This window comes from Podarcis gaigeae, assembly GCF_964106915.1.
Source record: "Podarcis gaigeae genome assembly, chromosome: 7".
NCBI lineage: Eukaryota > Metazoa > Chordata > Lepidosauria > Squamata > Lacertidae > Podarcis > Podarcis gaigeae.
In genome coordinates this window covers 38910476-38925632 of record NC_139683.1, presented here as the reverse complement: position 1 = coordinate 38925632, position 15157 = coordinate 38910476, and the positions used below count along the sequence as shown (strand labels likewise).

At 38.8% G+C, this 15157-nt stretch overlaps 2 protein-coding genes across 5 annotated transcripts in view; both read left to right on the top strand.

Annotated features, from left to right (window-relative positions):
• RP1 (RP1 axonemal microtubule associated) overlaps positions 1 to 15157 on the top strand; it is a 183530-nt gene that overhangs the window by 17330 nt on the left and 151043 nt on the right. For all 4 annotated transcript variants that reach the window (XM_083747507.1, XM_083747509.1, XM_083747508.1 and 1 more), the window contains 2 exons: positions 1459 to 2115; positions 4902 to 5073. In XM_083747507.1, the coding sequence (XP_083603633.1) occupies positions 1471 to 2115; positions 4902 to 5073 (817 nt within the window). In that variant the 5' untranslated portion in view covers positions 1459 to 1470. The remainder of the gene's footprint in view (positions 1 to 1458; positions 2116 to 4901; positions 5074 to 15157) is intronic.
• Positions 6483 to 13416, top strand: LOC310848520 (oxygen-regulated protein 1-like). The gene has a single exon (XM_083747518.1). The coding sequence runs from the start codon at positions 7852 to 7854 to the stop codon at positions 13360 to 13362; it is 5511 nt and encodes a 1836-aa protein (XP_083603644.1). The 5' UTR covers positions 6483 to 7851; the 3' UTR covers positions 13363 to 13416.

Here is a 15157-nt window from a genome sequence, read left to right as displayed (position 1 = left end):
GAAGCTGTAGGTGCTACAGATGTAGCATAGGATGTAATTTAAGGAAAAGCACTACACATGACTATAAAGTATTATTATATCTTACTTTCTATTTTAAAAGCTTATCTTACAGATTTTTAATATGGTCTTAATCTAGTGGGTCAAGTGGGAGTGTAAATGAAAAAGTAATAAATTAATCTTAAAGTCTTGACTCCAGAGTATCTTAAGCTGAATGTGACTACTCCAGACTGTGTGGTTTAATAGCGAGACTTTATAATATGTTTGTGCTGTTGTCCAGCCCATTGTGTTTACTGAAGAGAAATCCTGCTAGAATCAGTAGGACTGCAGTGTTACAAAACAAATATGCCTGGGATCACAGGCAAAATCCACCAGTAAGTTCTCCTGCACAAACCCTATTGAAATTACAGGGAACTATGTAAACTCACACTGTAATTCTTTTTTCTAGATTGTGCCCAGTTTCTTTTGTCAGTTTTTGGTCATATACACGCCATACATTTAAAGCATATTCAAGGCACATTCAAAACACACGGCTTCCGCCAAAGAATTAGGGAATGGTAGCTGGGAGCAGTTGATCTGTGAAGGGTAAACTACAGTTTCCTGGATTCCTTGGGGGAAGACATGTGTTTTAAGTGTGTGTTGAATGTACTTTAAACATGTTGTGTGGGTGCAATGTCCGACTAGTTCAGAGCTGGGGAATATTTTTCAGGCCAAGGTCTGAAATTTCCCCATGGGGAATATTCCAGAAACCACATGCCAGTTTGCGGGGAGGCCATAGGGGAAAAGTGGCTGGACAAATGTTTATATAGTACATGATATTCCAGCTGTGCAAAAGCCAGAGGATTCTTTGCCTTCCAACCTGACCACCCTCACATTTCTCCATCCAGGGAAGCAAGAGGCATTATCATAGTTCAAGGACACCTTTCATCCTGGCAAAAGCACTTGATGAGGATGCAGAAAAGGGTTGATGAGGGGTGTGACCTAGGGAGAGTCCCAACAGCCAGATAGAAAGGCCTGGAAGGACACATTTAACCCTGGACTAGTTGGTTGGGTCACCCTTGGAACAACAACAAAAAATCCTTTAAATGAAAGCATTTAGAATGTAAAAATAGAAAATGTTGCCACTGCTATTAAAACAACAACAGAAAAGTCTAATTACTATTCTGGTGTGACAAAATACCCCTTGCTAAGTGAAATGTTCTGTTGTAGCAAAATGATAAGATATGTTAAAATACATGGGAGAATTCTACACATATTTGCAAGTAAAGCTTTGTTAGCTTAATCCTACCAGTCTTTGTGGAATTTAGAGATAACAGCTTGGACCTATTTAAGCCATTGATTTTTGGCAAGATTTACTGCTGGTTGCTTTTGTTAAAACCTCCTTTGTGACTTTATAGAAATGAGGACTGCATTCTTGTTGTGATCATAAGCGAGCATTTACTTCTGCCTCCTCATTTCCAGATTGCTGTCAGAATGAGTGAAACGCCTTCAACCAACTACTCAATGATTCAGCCCCGTACTTCAGAGAGTGAACAGTCTTTGTCTGTTCGTCCTTTCAATGTCACCGAACCCGTTGTGGCCAAACGGATCTGCTTTTACAAGAGTGGCGACCCTCAGTTTAATGGGGTAAAAATGGTGGTCAATAACCGCTCTTTCAAATCATTTGATGCCTTGCTTGACAACTTGTCGAAAAGAGTTCCATTGCCTTTTGGGGTGAGAAATATCACTACACCACGAGGGATACACAGTGTCCATAATTTGGAAGACCTTGAAGATGGCAAGTCATACATCTGTTCCCAACAGAGGAAAGTCAAGCCCATCAACCTGGAGAAGGCCAGTAGAAAGCCATTACCATGGCAGATCAGCAGGCCAGTCAGTGCTCGCCGCAGAGCTGTACAGTTAGCTAGAGAGGGCGAAGGTGGTGTGTTTCTGCAAGGAAGCACCGCCAGACTCAGTAATCCTAAGAAGCTGCTTGTTTTCAAAAACGGCAATGTAAGAATCCGGCGCACTGTTGTCTTGGGTAAGAAGAACACACAAAGCTTTGAGGCCTTTCTGGACCACATCAGTGAGCTAATGCAGTACCCTGTTGTGAAATTGTACATGACAGATGGGAGAAAGGTAAGAATATAAGAAGATACTCTGAAATATTTATCTTTGGGCAGGTGGTCTTAGGGCTGGTTTACACATAACTGCAACATTAAGTGATGATATGAATGAGCCATTACAGAGGTGATGTGATACGTAGAACATTCACATCAAACATCATATCAAACAAAATGCTTGCTTAAATAGAGCTGCTTCCCATTTACACATAACTTCAACATTAAGTGATGATATAAATGAGCCATTACAGAGGTGATGTGATAGGTAGAACATTCACATCAAACATCATATCAAACAAAATGCTTGCTTAAATAGAGCTGTGTATCTGAAGAAGTGTGCATGCACATGAAAGCTCATACCAAGAACTAACTTAGTTGGTCTTTAAGGTGCTACTGGAAGGAATTTTTTTTTTTTTGACTATGGCAGACCAACACGGCTACCTATCTGTAACTGCTTCCCATTGTCAGCCATCAGTGTGCAGCTATTAAGTTATGAGATCAAGTGATCAGAGACCAGATCATGTGGCAGGGGGAGGTAAGCAGTTACCTTAACAAAATATACAAATTCCAACCCACAACTTCCCCAGTTTTTGCTAGATCATGATTCTGTTTTCCTTTCTAAACAGATACTACATATGGCATCAATTGCATTGCTCCAAAACACTTTGTGGTTAAAAAAACCTAATTACAGGCAGTCCACTTTTAATTGGGAATGCAGTGTGCAGGGAGGGGAGATGTAACGCTTGTCGCTTTGGAATAATGACAATTCATCTCCATTCTCTGGGGGCAGGACTCATATTAGCATGAATGGGACCATTTCCCCTAAGCCTAATGGTGGCTTGTGGGCAAGGAATTAGACTCCCATCCCTGTGCACTGTGTTGTCAATTAAAACTGGCCCTATGCCTGTAATAACATTTAGCATAAGAAAAAGTGATTTCCAGTGACACACTTAGCATCACAAGTCATTAGACCATTAGGTTCTACTGCAGGAGGATGTGGTATCCTTCAGATGCTGTTGGGCTACAGCTTCCATCACCTCTGATGATTGGCTGTGCTGTCTAGGGCTTATGGAGGGTATGATGTTAGCTGCTCCTGTACTACTGCAGTTATACGGCTTTGTTTTCACCAAAACCATGCTATCTAAAATGTTTCTTATGTTTCTTACACTGGTCAATAACATCTGCTGCTCTTTAAATTCAAATGGCTGTTGTATGTTGCTTCAGTGCCCTTGTGAGCCACAATAACTGTCTTGCCCTTAAAGGAAAACTTGGCATGGCAGGGAGATGGAAGTGAGAGGAATTTAAGTGCTGGTATCCATGAAGACCTAATTTTCTCTTAAACTGTAGCTTCCTGTTCTAGCATGTAACACTCCTGCTTACTAAGGAGCTTTTAAGGGCACCCACAGGAGTGACCTCAATCGTGCTGCACGCTCTAGCCATGTCATAATCCCTTGAAGCCCTATATTATGTTTAGGCTGCTCATGAGGCATTATTCTCTCTCTTTCTGCCAAGAGCTTAAAGGTCCCTGAAGGAAGCGGCGCAACCTTTTATTTTCACTTTTTTTTGGAGGGGGGTAACAGAATTAAAACACAAAAGCAGGTTATCTAACCCACCTAGGTGGGGTCAGGAAATGTTGGAGGGTCATCTTACTTGGGGATAAAGCCAGTCTTAGAGGGAAGCCACAGTAGCATGTAAGTGTGGGTAACAAAGCAACAATGGGAAGCCGTGTTCTTGAGCAGATAGGTGGGGAATGTGAAACAGAAAATCCGTTGGCAGAGAAAGGGTTATACATCTCCTTCCCCCACCATTTCTTCACTTAAAACGACAGCCTCCCATGGCTTTTTTTTATTTAAAGAAAAGAGTTGAGGCTTCATAACATGCATCAGTGTGTAACATGTCAGTTTGCCTCTCATCGTTTTTATATGCTACCATGCAGAGTTTTAAAATTTGAAAAGTGATGTCCCCACATTTGAAATCTAAGGTTGAGGGGAAAGCAATTATGAAGCTACGGCATGGTCAGAGAATCCCAGTACTGCACACTTTGAGTTCCTGCAACAGCCTTTCCTATTTACTCCAATGAAGTACTTCAAGATATTTCTGTTTTTCAGGATATAAACCCAGTCAATGATGGCTGGAGTACCTTTAATTTTACAAGATCTACAGTCTTGTAGTAAAGCTTTGAAGAAAATAAAATAAATATTTCACACCACTTTCTCAAATAGAAATTGTAATGTGGAACTGTTGTGGCCATGAACAAGACAGACATTTGTTATTATTTAAGACTGTAAAATTTCACAGAAGACATATTGATAGCTACATCTATTTCTTTACCTTCTCAAATATATAAAAATATCAAATTTAAGTACTGAGTTGTGACAGCTATGTTGCCAAAATGATGAAATAAGAGAGGTAATATTATGCTCAGGAACATCAAGGTTTGAAAAGTAGAAAATTAATTTTTGGAAGGGGTGAAATTTAAGGGGCAAAATGTGCCACACACCAATAGCAGCCCAATGAGGACTGAGCATCTTCAAGTAACCTCAGAATGTTGTTTGGAGTTGGGACAGATTGGCAGATAAAAACAAAAACAGAGAGGAGAAGATGTGAAGGATTAGCATGGGTGGATGACTAGAACACTGAACAGGACTTTCCATCCATGCCTCATTTTGTTGCAGCTCTCCTTTGGGTTTTCCAAAGGTGTCAAGTGCTCATAGAAGCATGGCTTTTAATCAAAATCCTGGACCACAGAATGATGACTTTCTTTTTCACAATAAGAAACCTTGTCTGCTGTTTCTCTTTCAGGTCCCCAACCTTCAAGCTCTAATACTCTGCTCTGGAGCTGTTGTAGCTGCAGGAAGAGAGCCCTTCAAAGCAGCTAATTATGATCCTCGTCGGTATTCACTACCTAGTAAACTGCCTGGGGTCTCCAGTCGTGTATACCCCAGAACAAATGCCAAGTCGGAGGGTAGAAAAAGTAAGTGTCTTTAATGATTCTCAGTTCCAATTTCCTTCTCCCTCTTTTATTATTCTATAAAATGAAATGGCAAAAAGGAATGGTCTGCCTAGATATCAGTATATAAAAAAAGCCAGTTAAACCATTTACAGACTCCCTAGCCAAATCCTCACAAATGAGGAAAATGAAAGAGCCTGAGGGAAGGGGAGAATATTAAGCACCAGCAGTCTCTATTATTCCTCTAAATATGAAGGTTTTGACTATATTAAAACCATCATTATCTATTAACAGCTCATTCATCTTTTAACTCACCTGTTATAAATCAGTTATTTTCAGTGTTCAAGTCAGAACACACCTGTTGAAATTAATGGACATAGCTAACTTAGGTTCATTTCAGTGGGTCTACTCTGAGTGCACTTTAGTTTGCTACAACGCTTACTCACATTATGTTCATTTTCAGTTGCTGTAGCATGAATGCCACCCTTTGTCTTGAAAAGTAGAACTAAGTAAGACTGTGTACACACTAATCTGTTTGCAGCAGAAAAAATGTAGTTTTTCTCAACTGGGAATCATTCGTGCTCAGTGCTTTTCTTCTATAAAAAAAAGATGCCGGTACTGCACACACCCAGAAAAAAAGCACTGTTCATGCTTGTCCTCAACATGCTGCTTTGAATCTAGATTGAATCTAGAATCTGCTCTCCAAAAGGTTAGGTGTGGTTACTTGATACCTATTTGAAAATTCTCTCCTTGATTAGGTTATCTATGCCTCTTCCTCCCTGCACATGTGCCAAGTGAAAGAAAAAGAAAGAGGTCATGGCAACCTTAATATATGCCTACCCACAGTGACATTGGGCAGGTCTGAACTCACCCACCACAATTGCCAGGACCATCTACATCTCTTTTCAAATGTCGTGTGTACATAGCCTAACTCATGATTCAGGACATGAATCTAAACCAGGAGTGGGGAACTTTTTTTGCCCCCATGGTCCCTGCCCTGTTCATTTCAAACCACACATGAATGCCTGCATTGGGTGGTTGATACCCACAGACAAAAGTTAGCAAAAATGTAGTGAAAAATAAATAAATAAAAAACCATTGCATCAACACATATTGCATATTGGCATTTTAGTAGGAAGAAGAGTCTGGATTTGATATCCCGCTTTATCACTACTTGAAGGAGTCTCAAAGCGGCTAACATTCTCCTTTCCCTCCCTCTCCCACAACAAACACTCCGTGAGTGAGTGGGGCTGAGAGACTTCAGAGAAGTGTGACTAGCCCAAGGTCACCCAGCAGCTGCATGTGGAGTAGCGGAGACGCGAACCCGGTTCACCAGATTACGAGTCTACCGCTCTTAACCACTACACCACACTAGCTCCCAGACGTAAAATAGGAATCAACTTTGTCTCAGCAGCAATTTACTCATTCAACTAGATCATCTTCAGAGACCCTATTCTCCTGCTCTCTGAGGTGGTGAGGGTGGCTACCTTCTCAGTGGTGACACCTGGAGTATGGAATTTCCCCCTCAGAGAGATGCAGAAACAGACACAAACCCAGCACCCTCACTAGTGGAGTTCAGATGGCAAGTTGTTCCTGCTATTTTTCAGGGCATTTAGAATAGCACATAACTAGTTGTTGCCTTTATCTTGTTCTGTTGTTTTATTGCTTCTGGTTCTATGATTGCCTTGTTTTGGTTCATACTGACGTTAAGCCATGTAATGATTCTTTTGGATACAAGAATAGATATTTCAAAAAAATAATATAAGTAAACAAGCAAAAATATATGAAACATGCTAATAGGGTTGTTAAAGACTATCATTAAAACAGAGAAGAGTCCTGTAGTGTCTTAGGCTGCAATCCTAACCACACTTACCTGGGAGTAAACCCAACTGAATTCAATAGTACTTACTTCTAAGTAAACATTGTAAGGCTTGCACTGTTAATGACTAACAAATGCATTTGTTTGTGCTTATAATTTTGAGTCTAGGATATCAGTGACTATTATTAGACACTGTTATATGCAGTAGTTGTTTTCCTGGTAGTGGTAGTGCTTGTAACACCAGCACTCTAGGAACTGTATTGGTTCCCTAATGCCCTTTAAGCACAGTCTAATACACTGTTTAAAAAATCATTCCCATCTCTTACTATAATCTCTAAAATCCACTGACCATCCGCGATGCACATAGTTAGGAAAACAAGGGCATGCAGAGGGATGTTCTGAGTGAGTGTATCAAAACTCATGAACTCTCTCCTTGCCAAAGTCTGAAGAATGGTTGGAAACATTGCTAGCAGCACTTGTTATTTGTTCATATGAACTCTCTGTTTAGACTGTGGTTAAGCAATTTCTATTCTATTTACAATGACGCAGTGTATAAATTATGTTTAATTCAATAAATAAATTGGAACTTTCAAAAATGATGGTAAATGCCGTCATTGTGAAGAAAACATGATTAGGCATCATGAAACTTTCTTCCACACCATCATGCATAGAATTGCACACTGCACACCTGCTTAATCTTAAAAGGCTAAAATTTGAAATCCCTGGTTTATTTCTGGCCAAAATATCTGTCATTGTTAATATTTAAGACTATGCATAAACCTAGTAAATATTTGTCTATTCTTTGCTGCTCTTTTTTTTTAAAAAAAAAAAACTAGGTGATGGTAGCTGATGTGTCTGGACAGATATCTCATTTCTCCCTACTATTTAAGCTATACAGGTTTTCATTGTTTCAAGTTTTAGCCTTTTAACCAGCAGGGCTGACCATTTATTACTAATGTTTTATATAATTGAATCCCTTCCCAATGCTATTTTATCTGAATGTTTTTGTACTAACAACCTTCTTTTTGTGTTGTCTCTTGTCTCTTTCCTACCTGTCTGCTGCCTCTGTCCCTGGATGGTTATTTCTGATGGCTGTCTTCTGCACTTTCCATCTAATCTTATCATTTGGGGTGTTTTCAATAAATTACTTGAAAGTGAGTGTACAGATAGACTCAAGCTCCCGATCACAGATGTTTTCTGCTTCTTCTTCTAAAGGCTGCAGTAATGATAACAACTCAGAGTCTTCTTACATACCTAATATTGACACAAGCTTAGCAGAAAATCATTCGCATACTGGGGAAGATTTCTCTTTGGTGCCCCCTGAAGATGACATTGAGAAGTCTGTTCATCTTAATCAAGATGGCAGCATGACAGTTGAGATGAGAGTTCGATTCAACATAAAAGAAGAGGAAACTATAAAATGGACGACCACAGTTAGCCGTGCTGGCACCTCTGCAGTTGTTGCAGAAGATGAGTCATGTGGAAAAAATGCAGAAAACTTCAACAAGGCTGAAGATGATGTCTCACTGCAGCCCATCAACACAGAAGTGATCAGTCAAGATATTTCATGTGGAACGGAAGCTAGCAATTATGACATATGGCAGAATTCTTCTGTGAACGTAGATATGAGCCAGGCAAAGAATGATAAGATCAAACCTCCTTTTTATAGACCACCTACTCCTGGGCCTAGAAGAGTCAAGCAAAAGAAATCCTTGGTTGAAAGTGTAACTGTGGTATCTGACACAGCAGTCCAAAAAAAGATGGTTGGGCAGTATTCTTACAGTGAAGAAATGGACAATGGTGATACCAAATCTGAATATTGCCTGGTCACTCACTCTAGCAGTAAAACATCAAGTGTTACCACACCAAAACTAAGTGAAATTTGCAGCAATCATATGCTCAATCAATCTCAGGATGGCCAGACAGAGGAAGAAACATCAAACAAGGTCACAATTAAAAAGTCCAATGCCTTGCCTTGTGAGGATGGCTTATTACAGAAAGTTTTGGAGAAATCAGTTGCAGAGGAAGGCTTAGATAACAATTTAACATCTGGTTATGATTCTAGCATCAGTCATGCTCAAACTTCTCTAAAGAAATCCCATGCAACTGGACTGCCTTTGCTTAATCAAAGTGATCAAACTGGAGGGGAAGTAGGCATCTTCAACGGCCACCCCGAATTATCTCAGTCAAGAAGTGAGGAGGTGCTATGCAACCAGTGCAAGGGATTGCATTCTTCTCAAACTTCCATACATGACTCACCTCCTGGGAGCACTGAAACAGTATGCAAGTGTGCTCAAAGATCTCCCCCGATAACAGAATCTTCTTCTATCACTGTCAATAACTCAGCAACTCATCTCTCTGATGGAAGCCAAGCTGCATCTTCCAGTAGTAAAAAGAAGAGCAAGAAGAAAAAGAAGAAAAAGAGAAAACCTTCCTCTGATATTGTGGAACAAGGCACAGCTTTTCCACAGAACTTGCATGATATATCAGCCGAAGCAACCCCTGAGAATGATGTGAAGACTTGTGAGATGCATATCACAAGAGAAAGTGCACCACATTCTTCTCCTCAAATCACAGTTCATAAAAGAGTGCTTGCTTTGCCTGTTGCCAACTTAGAAGGTTCTAATAAAGGCTTAGGTCCTAAAGAAGATTTATATAGTCATGTTTCTAAGAAATCCCAGAAAAATGAATTAGAATCTAACCTGAAGCAAAATCTAAATAGACAGTTGCCTAAGTTAAAAGCCAAATCAGACAAAAAACCTCACTTGAAAGCAGAAGAAGTGTTAATGGCTAAAGATCACCCTAAAAATGAAATTGAACAGATTAAAGAAGGTACATGTGACACAGCTAATGTAACAGAACAAACACCAGGTTGCATAGTTTCATGGAAGCCATTGACTGATACAGGAAGTGGTCCTAAGGCTGAAAAAGAAAAGAGGGTAACTTCTGCCAAATCACACAAATCATCATTGAAACATAAAAAAGTAAAAAAGAATAAAAAACCTGAAAGTGCTTCAGGTAGTAAAGTCCCTGTGTTGGATGAGACTAGAACATTGGATTCTTTGAGGAATGCAGCCCTGACAAATGAGATTGCAGAACTTTCTCTTGAAAGCTATGTCCAAAACTGGTTGCAGAACATATTCCCAAATGCTGCAATGCCTGAAAAGCATTTACCTCCCATAAATTCAAATAACAGAACAATGCATCAGTTGTCTGTCAAGTCTTTTTCAGATAAAGAAAGTCAGTTAGTAGGAAAGAATGCGTGCCTATCAGGGAATAAAAATATTAGTGAAAGTAAACTATCCAATGGTACATTAAATCATCTCAGTGAACTAGGAACTGTTGAAGAATCAGTTAAAAAATTGTACGAAGGACACATTGGCTGTTTGACAGATGCTGAGGCAAGTTTAATAGAAGAAGCCAAGTATTTATTACAGTCAGATATCCAGAGCAATAATAAACTATCCATGTGTAATATTATACATGAAAATGACAAAAAGAAGGTTCTGTTAGAAACCAGTGATCAAAGGTACATTTCTGAAATTGCTGCCCAGGTTAATGCCAATGGCACCAGTGACATTCTAGGACCTGATATGCAGAAGGATTGTGTCAGTGGTCTGTTGCTGCACCAGCTGAAATCAACAGTGCTCAGTGCTGAAAAGAACCATGTTGGATGCATTACAGACATTTCTTCTTCCTCCCTTCTTGGATCTTCTTCCAATCTCCTCCTCGCTTGGCTCCTTTTACTTAACCTCAAGGAAACTTTGTCCAATATAAATAAAGATGACATGGTACAAACTACCTGTAGCTGTTCAGAAGTATTTACACTCCTGCAGTATTTGAAACAAGTTGCAATTAAAGAGGAAGCTGAAGACCTGAAGACTGCTGTCTCCAATCTTCAGGACTGCACAGCAAACCATTTAATATTCTCCGGAATGCAAATAGAGAAACTGGAACCAACATACCACAAAGAAATTTTTTCTCAAGCTGAAATTAAACATATACCAGTCTTTGAAGAAGAAGGAAATGTAAACAAGAATTTAACTTTTAAGAATAGGTTGAGTTCTGAGGAAGTTATTGATGCAGAAGTGTTAGCAGGAAAATTGGAGAGGTCTAGTGGGGAGGAGGGGGAGGAGAACTGCAGTACTCCAGTAGAGAATTCAGATCTAAATGATTTGGATATTCATGATGAAATGCAAAATTTGAACTGCATTAATGCTGACTTGAATAGCTGTGGCTTGGCTTCAAATGAGGATCTGCCTACAGAAAATGAACATAGCTCATTTCAAGGCACACAGGAAAAACCCACAGATACATCATTTAATAATGAAGAATCAGAGATATCACAAGAACCTAAGTCAAGCACTCACAGCATGACCTCTAATGATAAAGACCACATGTTTGATCTAGAAACTTCAGAGTTAGATGATAAGGAAGTAAAGGGCACAGAAGATTTAAACTGGACCAACTCTGTGTTGTTAAAGGAAAATTCAAGTGAGTGTCTTACTTCCATTGCTGATAATACCACAAATGGTGACATTGTAGAAAATTCTGTACGGGAAGACATGGAGGAAGATGGTACTTGTGAGGAGACTTCAGAACGATTGTCTACACCATCACCATTATCTTTTTGTTATGAATCTAAGCAAATTCCAGAAGAGGAACAGGTGTCCCGAGTAAAACTGATAGTAAAGGAACTTGAGGGTGGATCCTATTCAAATTCTTCTTTGGAATTCAAAAAATGCCTGAAAAGTCCTGCCACTTCTGACTTGTCAGATTATCGACCAGAAACTGATGAAAGTGATTACAATGTTAGGCATTCCAGTGACTTGACGAATGAAAGTGTAGATGAAGCAATATATGAAAAAGAGTACAACAAAGGGTATGTGAAAAGAACTATTGAGAGACTTTATGGTAAAGCCGAAGCTTCCTTTAAGTCCCCTTCTAAGCTTGATCCTCCTTATTTGACTCAAACGCTACAAGGAAATGCTGTAGAAGAACCCTGTCATGATGTAATGGAGGGAGCTCCTTTGTTGTGTCAAAAGAATCATACCTGGCTGGATGAATTTGCATCACCTAAAATCCCAGAAGATTTAAACGCAAACAATGACATGTGGGAAAAAGAAAATGCTACCTTGCCAGCACCACAGTTTAGTCTTAATGGGGAAGAAGCATATTATAATGATGACTGTTCAGTGGAATGCACAACCCAGCACTGCCAATCTAGGGAACACATTGCTGAAGATGAAGGAGTACTGATTGATAAAGGAAAATGGCTTCTTAAGGAGAACCATTTAATAAGGAGGTCACCACCTGAGAACTCTGGAATGTATGGCAATGCAGAGACAACATCGGCCGACACGGCATTTGACAATCATAGTGATGAAATTCCGTATTCACATTTTGGGAATCTGAATCTCAGGCCGCCACTCAAAGAAATATCATCTTCTGAACTTGAAGACATGGCTAAGCCATATGACAATGGATGCAACTACTTCAACATGCCTCATAACAGTGATTCAGATCCATTTCCTGATACTTTAAGTATACAAAGCAGAAATAACCAGTGTAGTAGCTCCGTGCTTTTTGAGGCAACATGTAACAGTTCCACACAATTTTATACAGAAGTGAAAAGTAATTCCCAAGCTCTTACTTCTGTAGAATTTAGATTACCAGACAATAAAGTGCATCCTGCAGAACAGTCTTCAAATGATGAGCCAATTCAAACCCAACCAATAAGCAACACTCATTCAAGCAGGAATAGCCGTGAGGATCAAGACTCGCTGGATAAACTCCATGCTATCTGTGGACAACATTGTCCAATATTGACAGCCATCATAAAGCCAACTAATGAGGAGATCAGAGGATGTGCTTACCAAAAAGCCTCTGATGTTGAGAACCAAGTGGGGTCACATTTGTTGACAAATACTCCATATTTCGTATGGCAAGGCAAAAATATAACTGGACTTTACAAATATCACACAGACCTGAAGAACAGCAGCATTAATAACATTGCAAATAATATTTTTAACAGACTCTATGCTGACAATACTTTAGATTTCATGAATGGCAGTACTTTCAGTTTACTTGTGTCAGCAGCACTGAAAGAAAATCAAGGTTTAAAGAAATTATATGTCACAGAAAATATTGATGTAGGCACACAGGAGATCAACAGTCATGAAAATAATGCCAGTAGTGATGCATTCAGTGAGATAACAGTGGAGCAGAATAATAATTTATCTGTACTGCAGAACTCAAAAGATAAGGGAAACAAAATGGTTGCAGAGAAACCTGCTTCTTCATTAGCAGATGTAACAAAAAGGTGCAAACATGAAAATTTTCACCATCATGAGGCACTCTTAAATAGTACTGGCTTGAAATTAACTGTAAACTTGGAAGGTGAAAATGCCCTCAGTATCAAAGAAGAAACTTCATCTTATGTAAAAGAAGACGAAAGTGACAATGAGTATTCAGACTCCGAAAAAAGTTATTAAGAATTATATAGCACTGCCTATATATTAAAACAAAACAAAACCACAAATGATAAAGACAGTGAATTTATGCCCTGGTTTGAGGAATACATATTCCCAATTTCTTATTAATAATTCTTCTGTGAAAAGGTTTTTTTGTTCTTGTTTGTTTTTCTCACTCTTGTTACATATTTTCCTTAACAAACGCAAAATAACATTACAAAGATTTTGTGCATGAGAAACTATGGAAATATTAGTTCATAATTTTTTTTGTGATGGTAGATTAAACTCATGACCCATATTATTGAACATTAGAAATACAGCCCATTAGGCTAGCATGGACAGGGAGTAGGACTGATATTAAGTTTATTTTATTAGAGAGGCCATTTGTGATCATTTTATTTATTGTTATTTTTCTCTAAACTGCAAGTGTAATTAACTTACCTGAAAAAACTGTTAAGTTTACATTTCTAAATCTTCATAATTATTCTTATCATAGTTTATAATTATAATTTGTCCAGTGAAATACTTTGAAGATCTGTATACAGAACAGGTGTTAAAGATACTTTTTCTAACAAACTGTAAAAACAATATTGTATATTGAATGTATATTGAAATGGGCAACAGTAAGTATTGCAATTATAGGCAATATTCTTATGTATGATGTTGGTGAACTTTACTCTTATGTTCTATACACTGAGAAACTTAGAAAATACACAAAGGCATGTTTCTAAGAAGGGCTAACTAATCTCATTTATGTATGTAACCAGGCCAGTTTTGTTGGGGTTTTTTTAACCAAGTTTGCCCTCTGTCTTAATGAATATAAAATCAGACACTAGTTAGCCTTCAATTACGGAGACTACTCTAGAATGGTCAAAAAACGAAAACATCATATACATTACCACTTCTGTTGCATTTCTACTGGAGATAATTGTGATAGAAACTACTAGTCTAACATTGCAATAGCTAAATGTAGCTATTGTAATAAAACTTGGTTCATATTTCTGAAAGTCCAAAGGCAGCTATTATTATTATTATTATTATTATTATTATTATTATTATTATTATTTTCTATACCACACTTCAACTGAGGATCACAGGATGGTTTACAATATAAAAACACAAAAGACGTAACATAGCAACAAACAAAAGCAATACCTCCCCACAATTTAAAAGGCCATAAAGGTAAAGGGTCCCCTGACCATTAGGTCCAGTCTTGACCGACTCTGGGGTTGCGGCGCTCATCTCGCTTTATTGGCCGAGGGAGCGGGTGTACAGCTTCCGGGTCATTTGGCCAGCATGACTAAGCCACTTCTGGCGAACCAGAGCAGCGCACGGAAATGCCACATGGGTGGGGTATAAATAATAAATTATTATTATTATTATTATTATTATTATTATTATTATTATTATTATCTCCTGAGCCATTTAAGGCTTTATAGGTAAAAACCAGCACTCTGAATTGGGTCTGGATTGGTGTAATGTGGCTACTGAATTCTGCACCAGCTGAAGTTTCTGAACTGTCTTCAGATGCAACCTCATGTATAATGTATTGCAGCAATCTAACCTAGAGGTTAACAGAGCCCAGATGACAGAAGTTATGCTATCCCTAACCAGGCACTCCATGCCACCAAGGCCACCTGAACCTCATCCAACAGCAGTGGGTCCAGAAGTACTCTCAAGCTGTGTACCTGTTCCTTCAGAGGGAGTTGTAGCTCCATCAAGAGTAGGCAACTTTTCATCCATCTGATCTAGGGAACCACCCACTAACAGTGTCTCAGTGTTATCTGGATGGAGTTTCACTTTATTGGCTCTCATT

Coding starts and splice junctions, on each gene's coding strand:
- LOC310848520 (XM_083747518.1), top strand. CDS start 7,852: ATGCTATTTTATCTGAATGTTTTTGTACTAACAACCTTCTTTTTGTGT.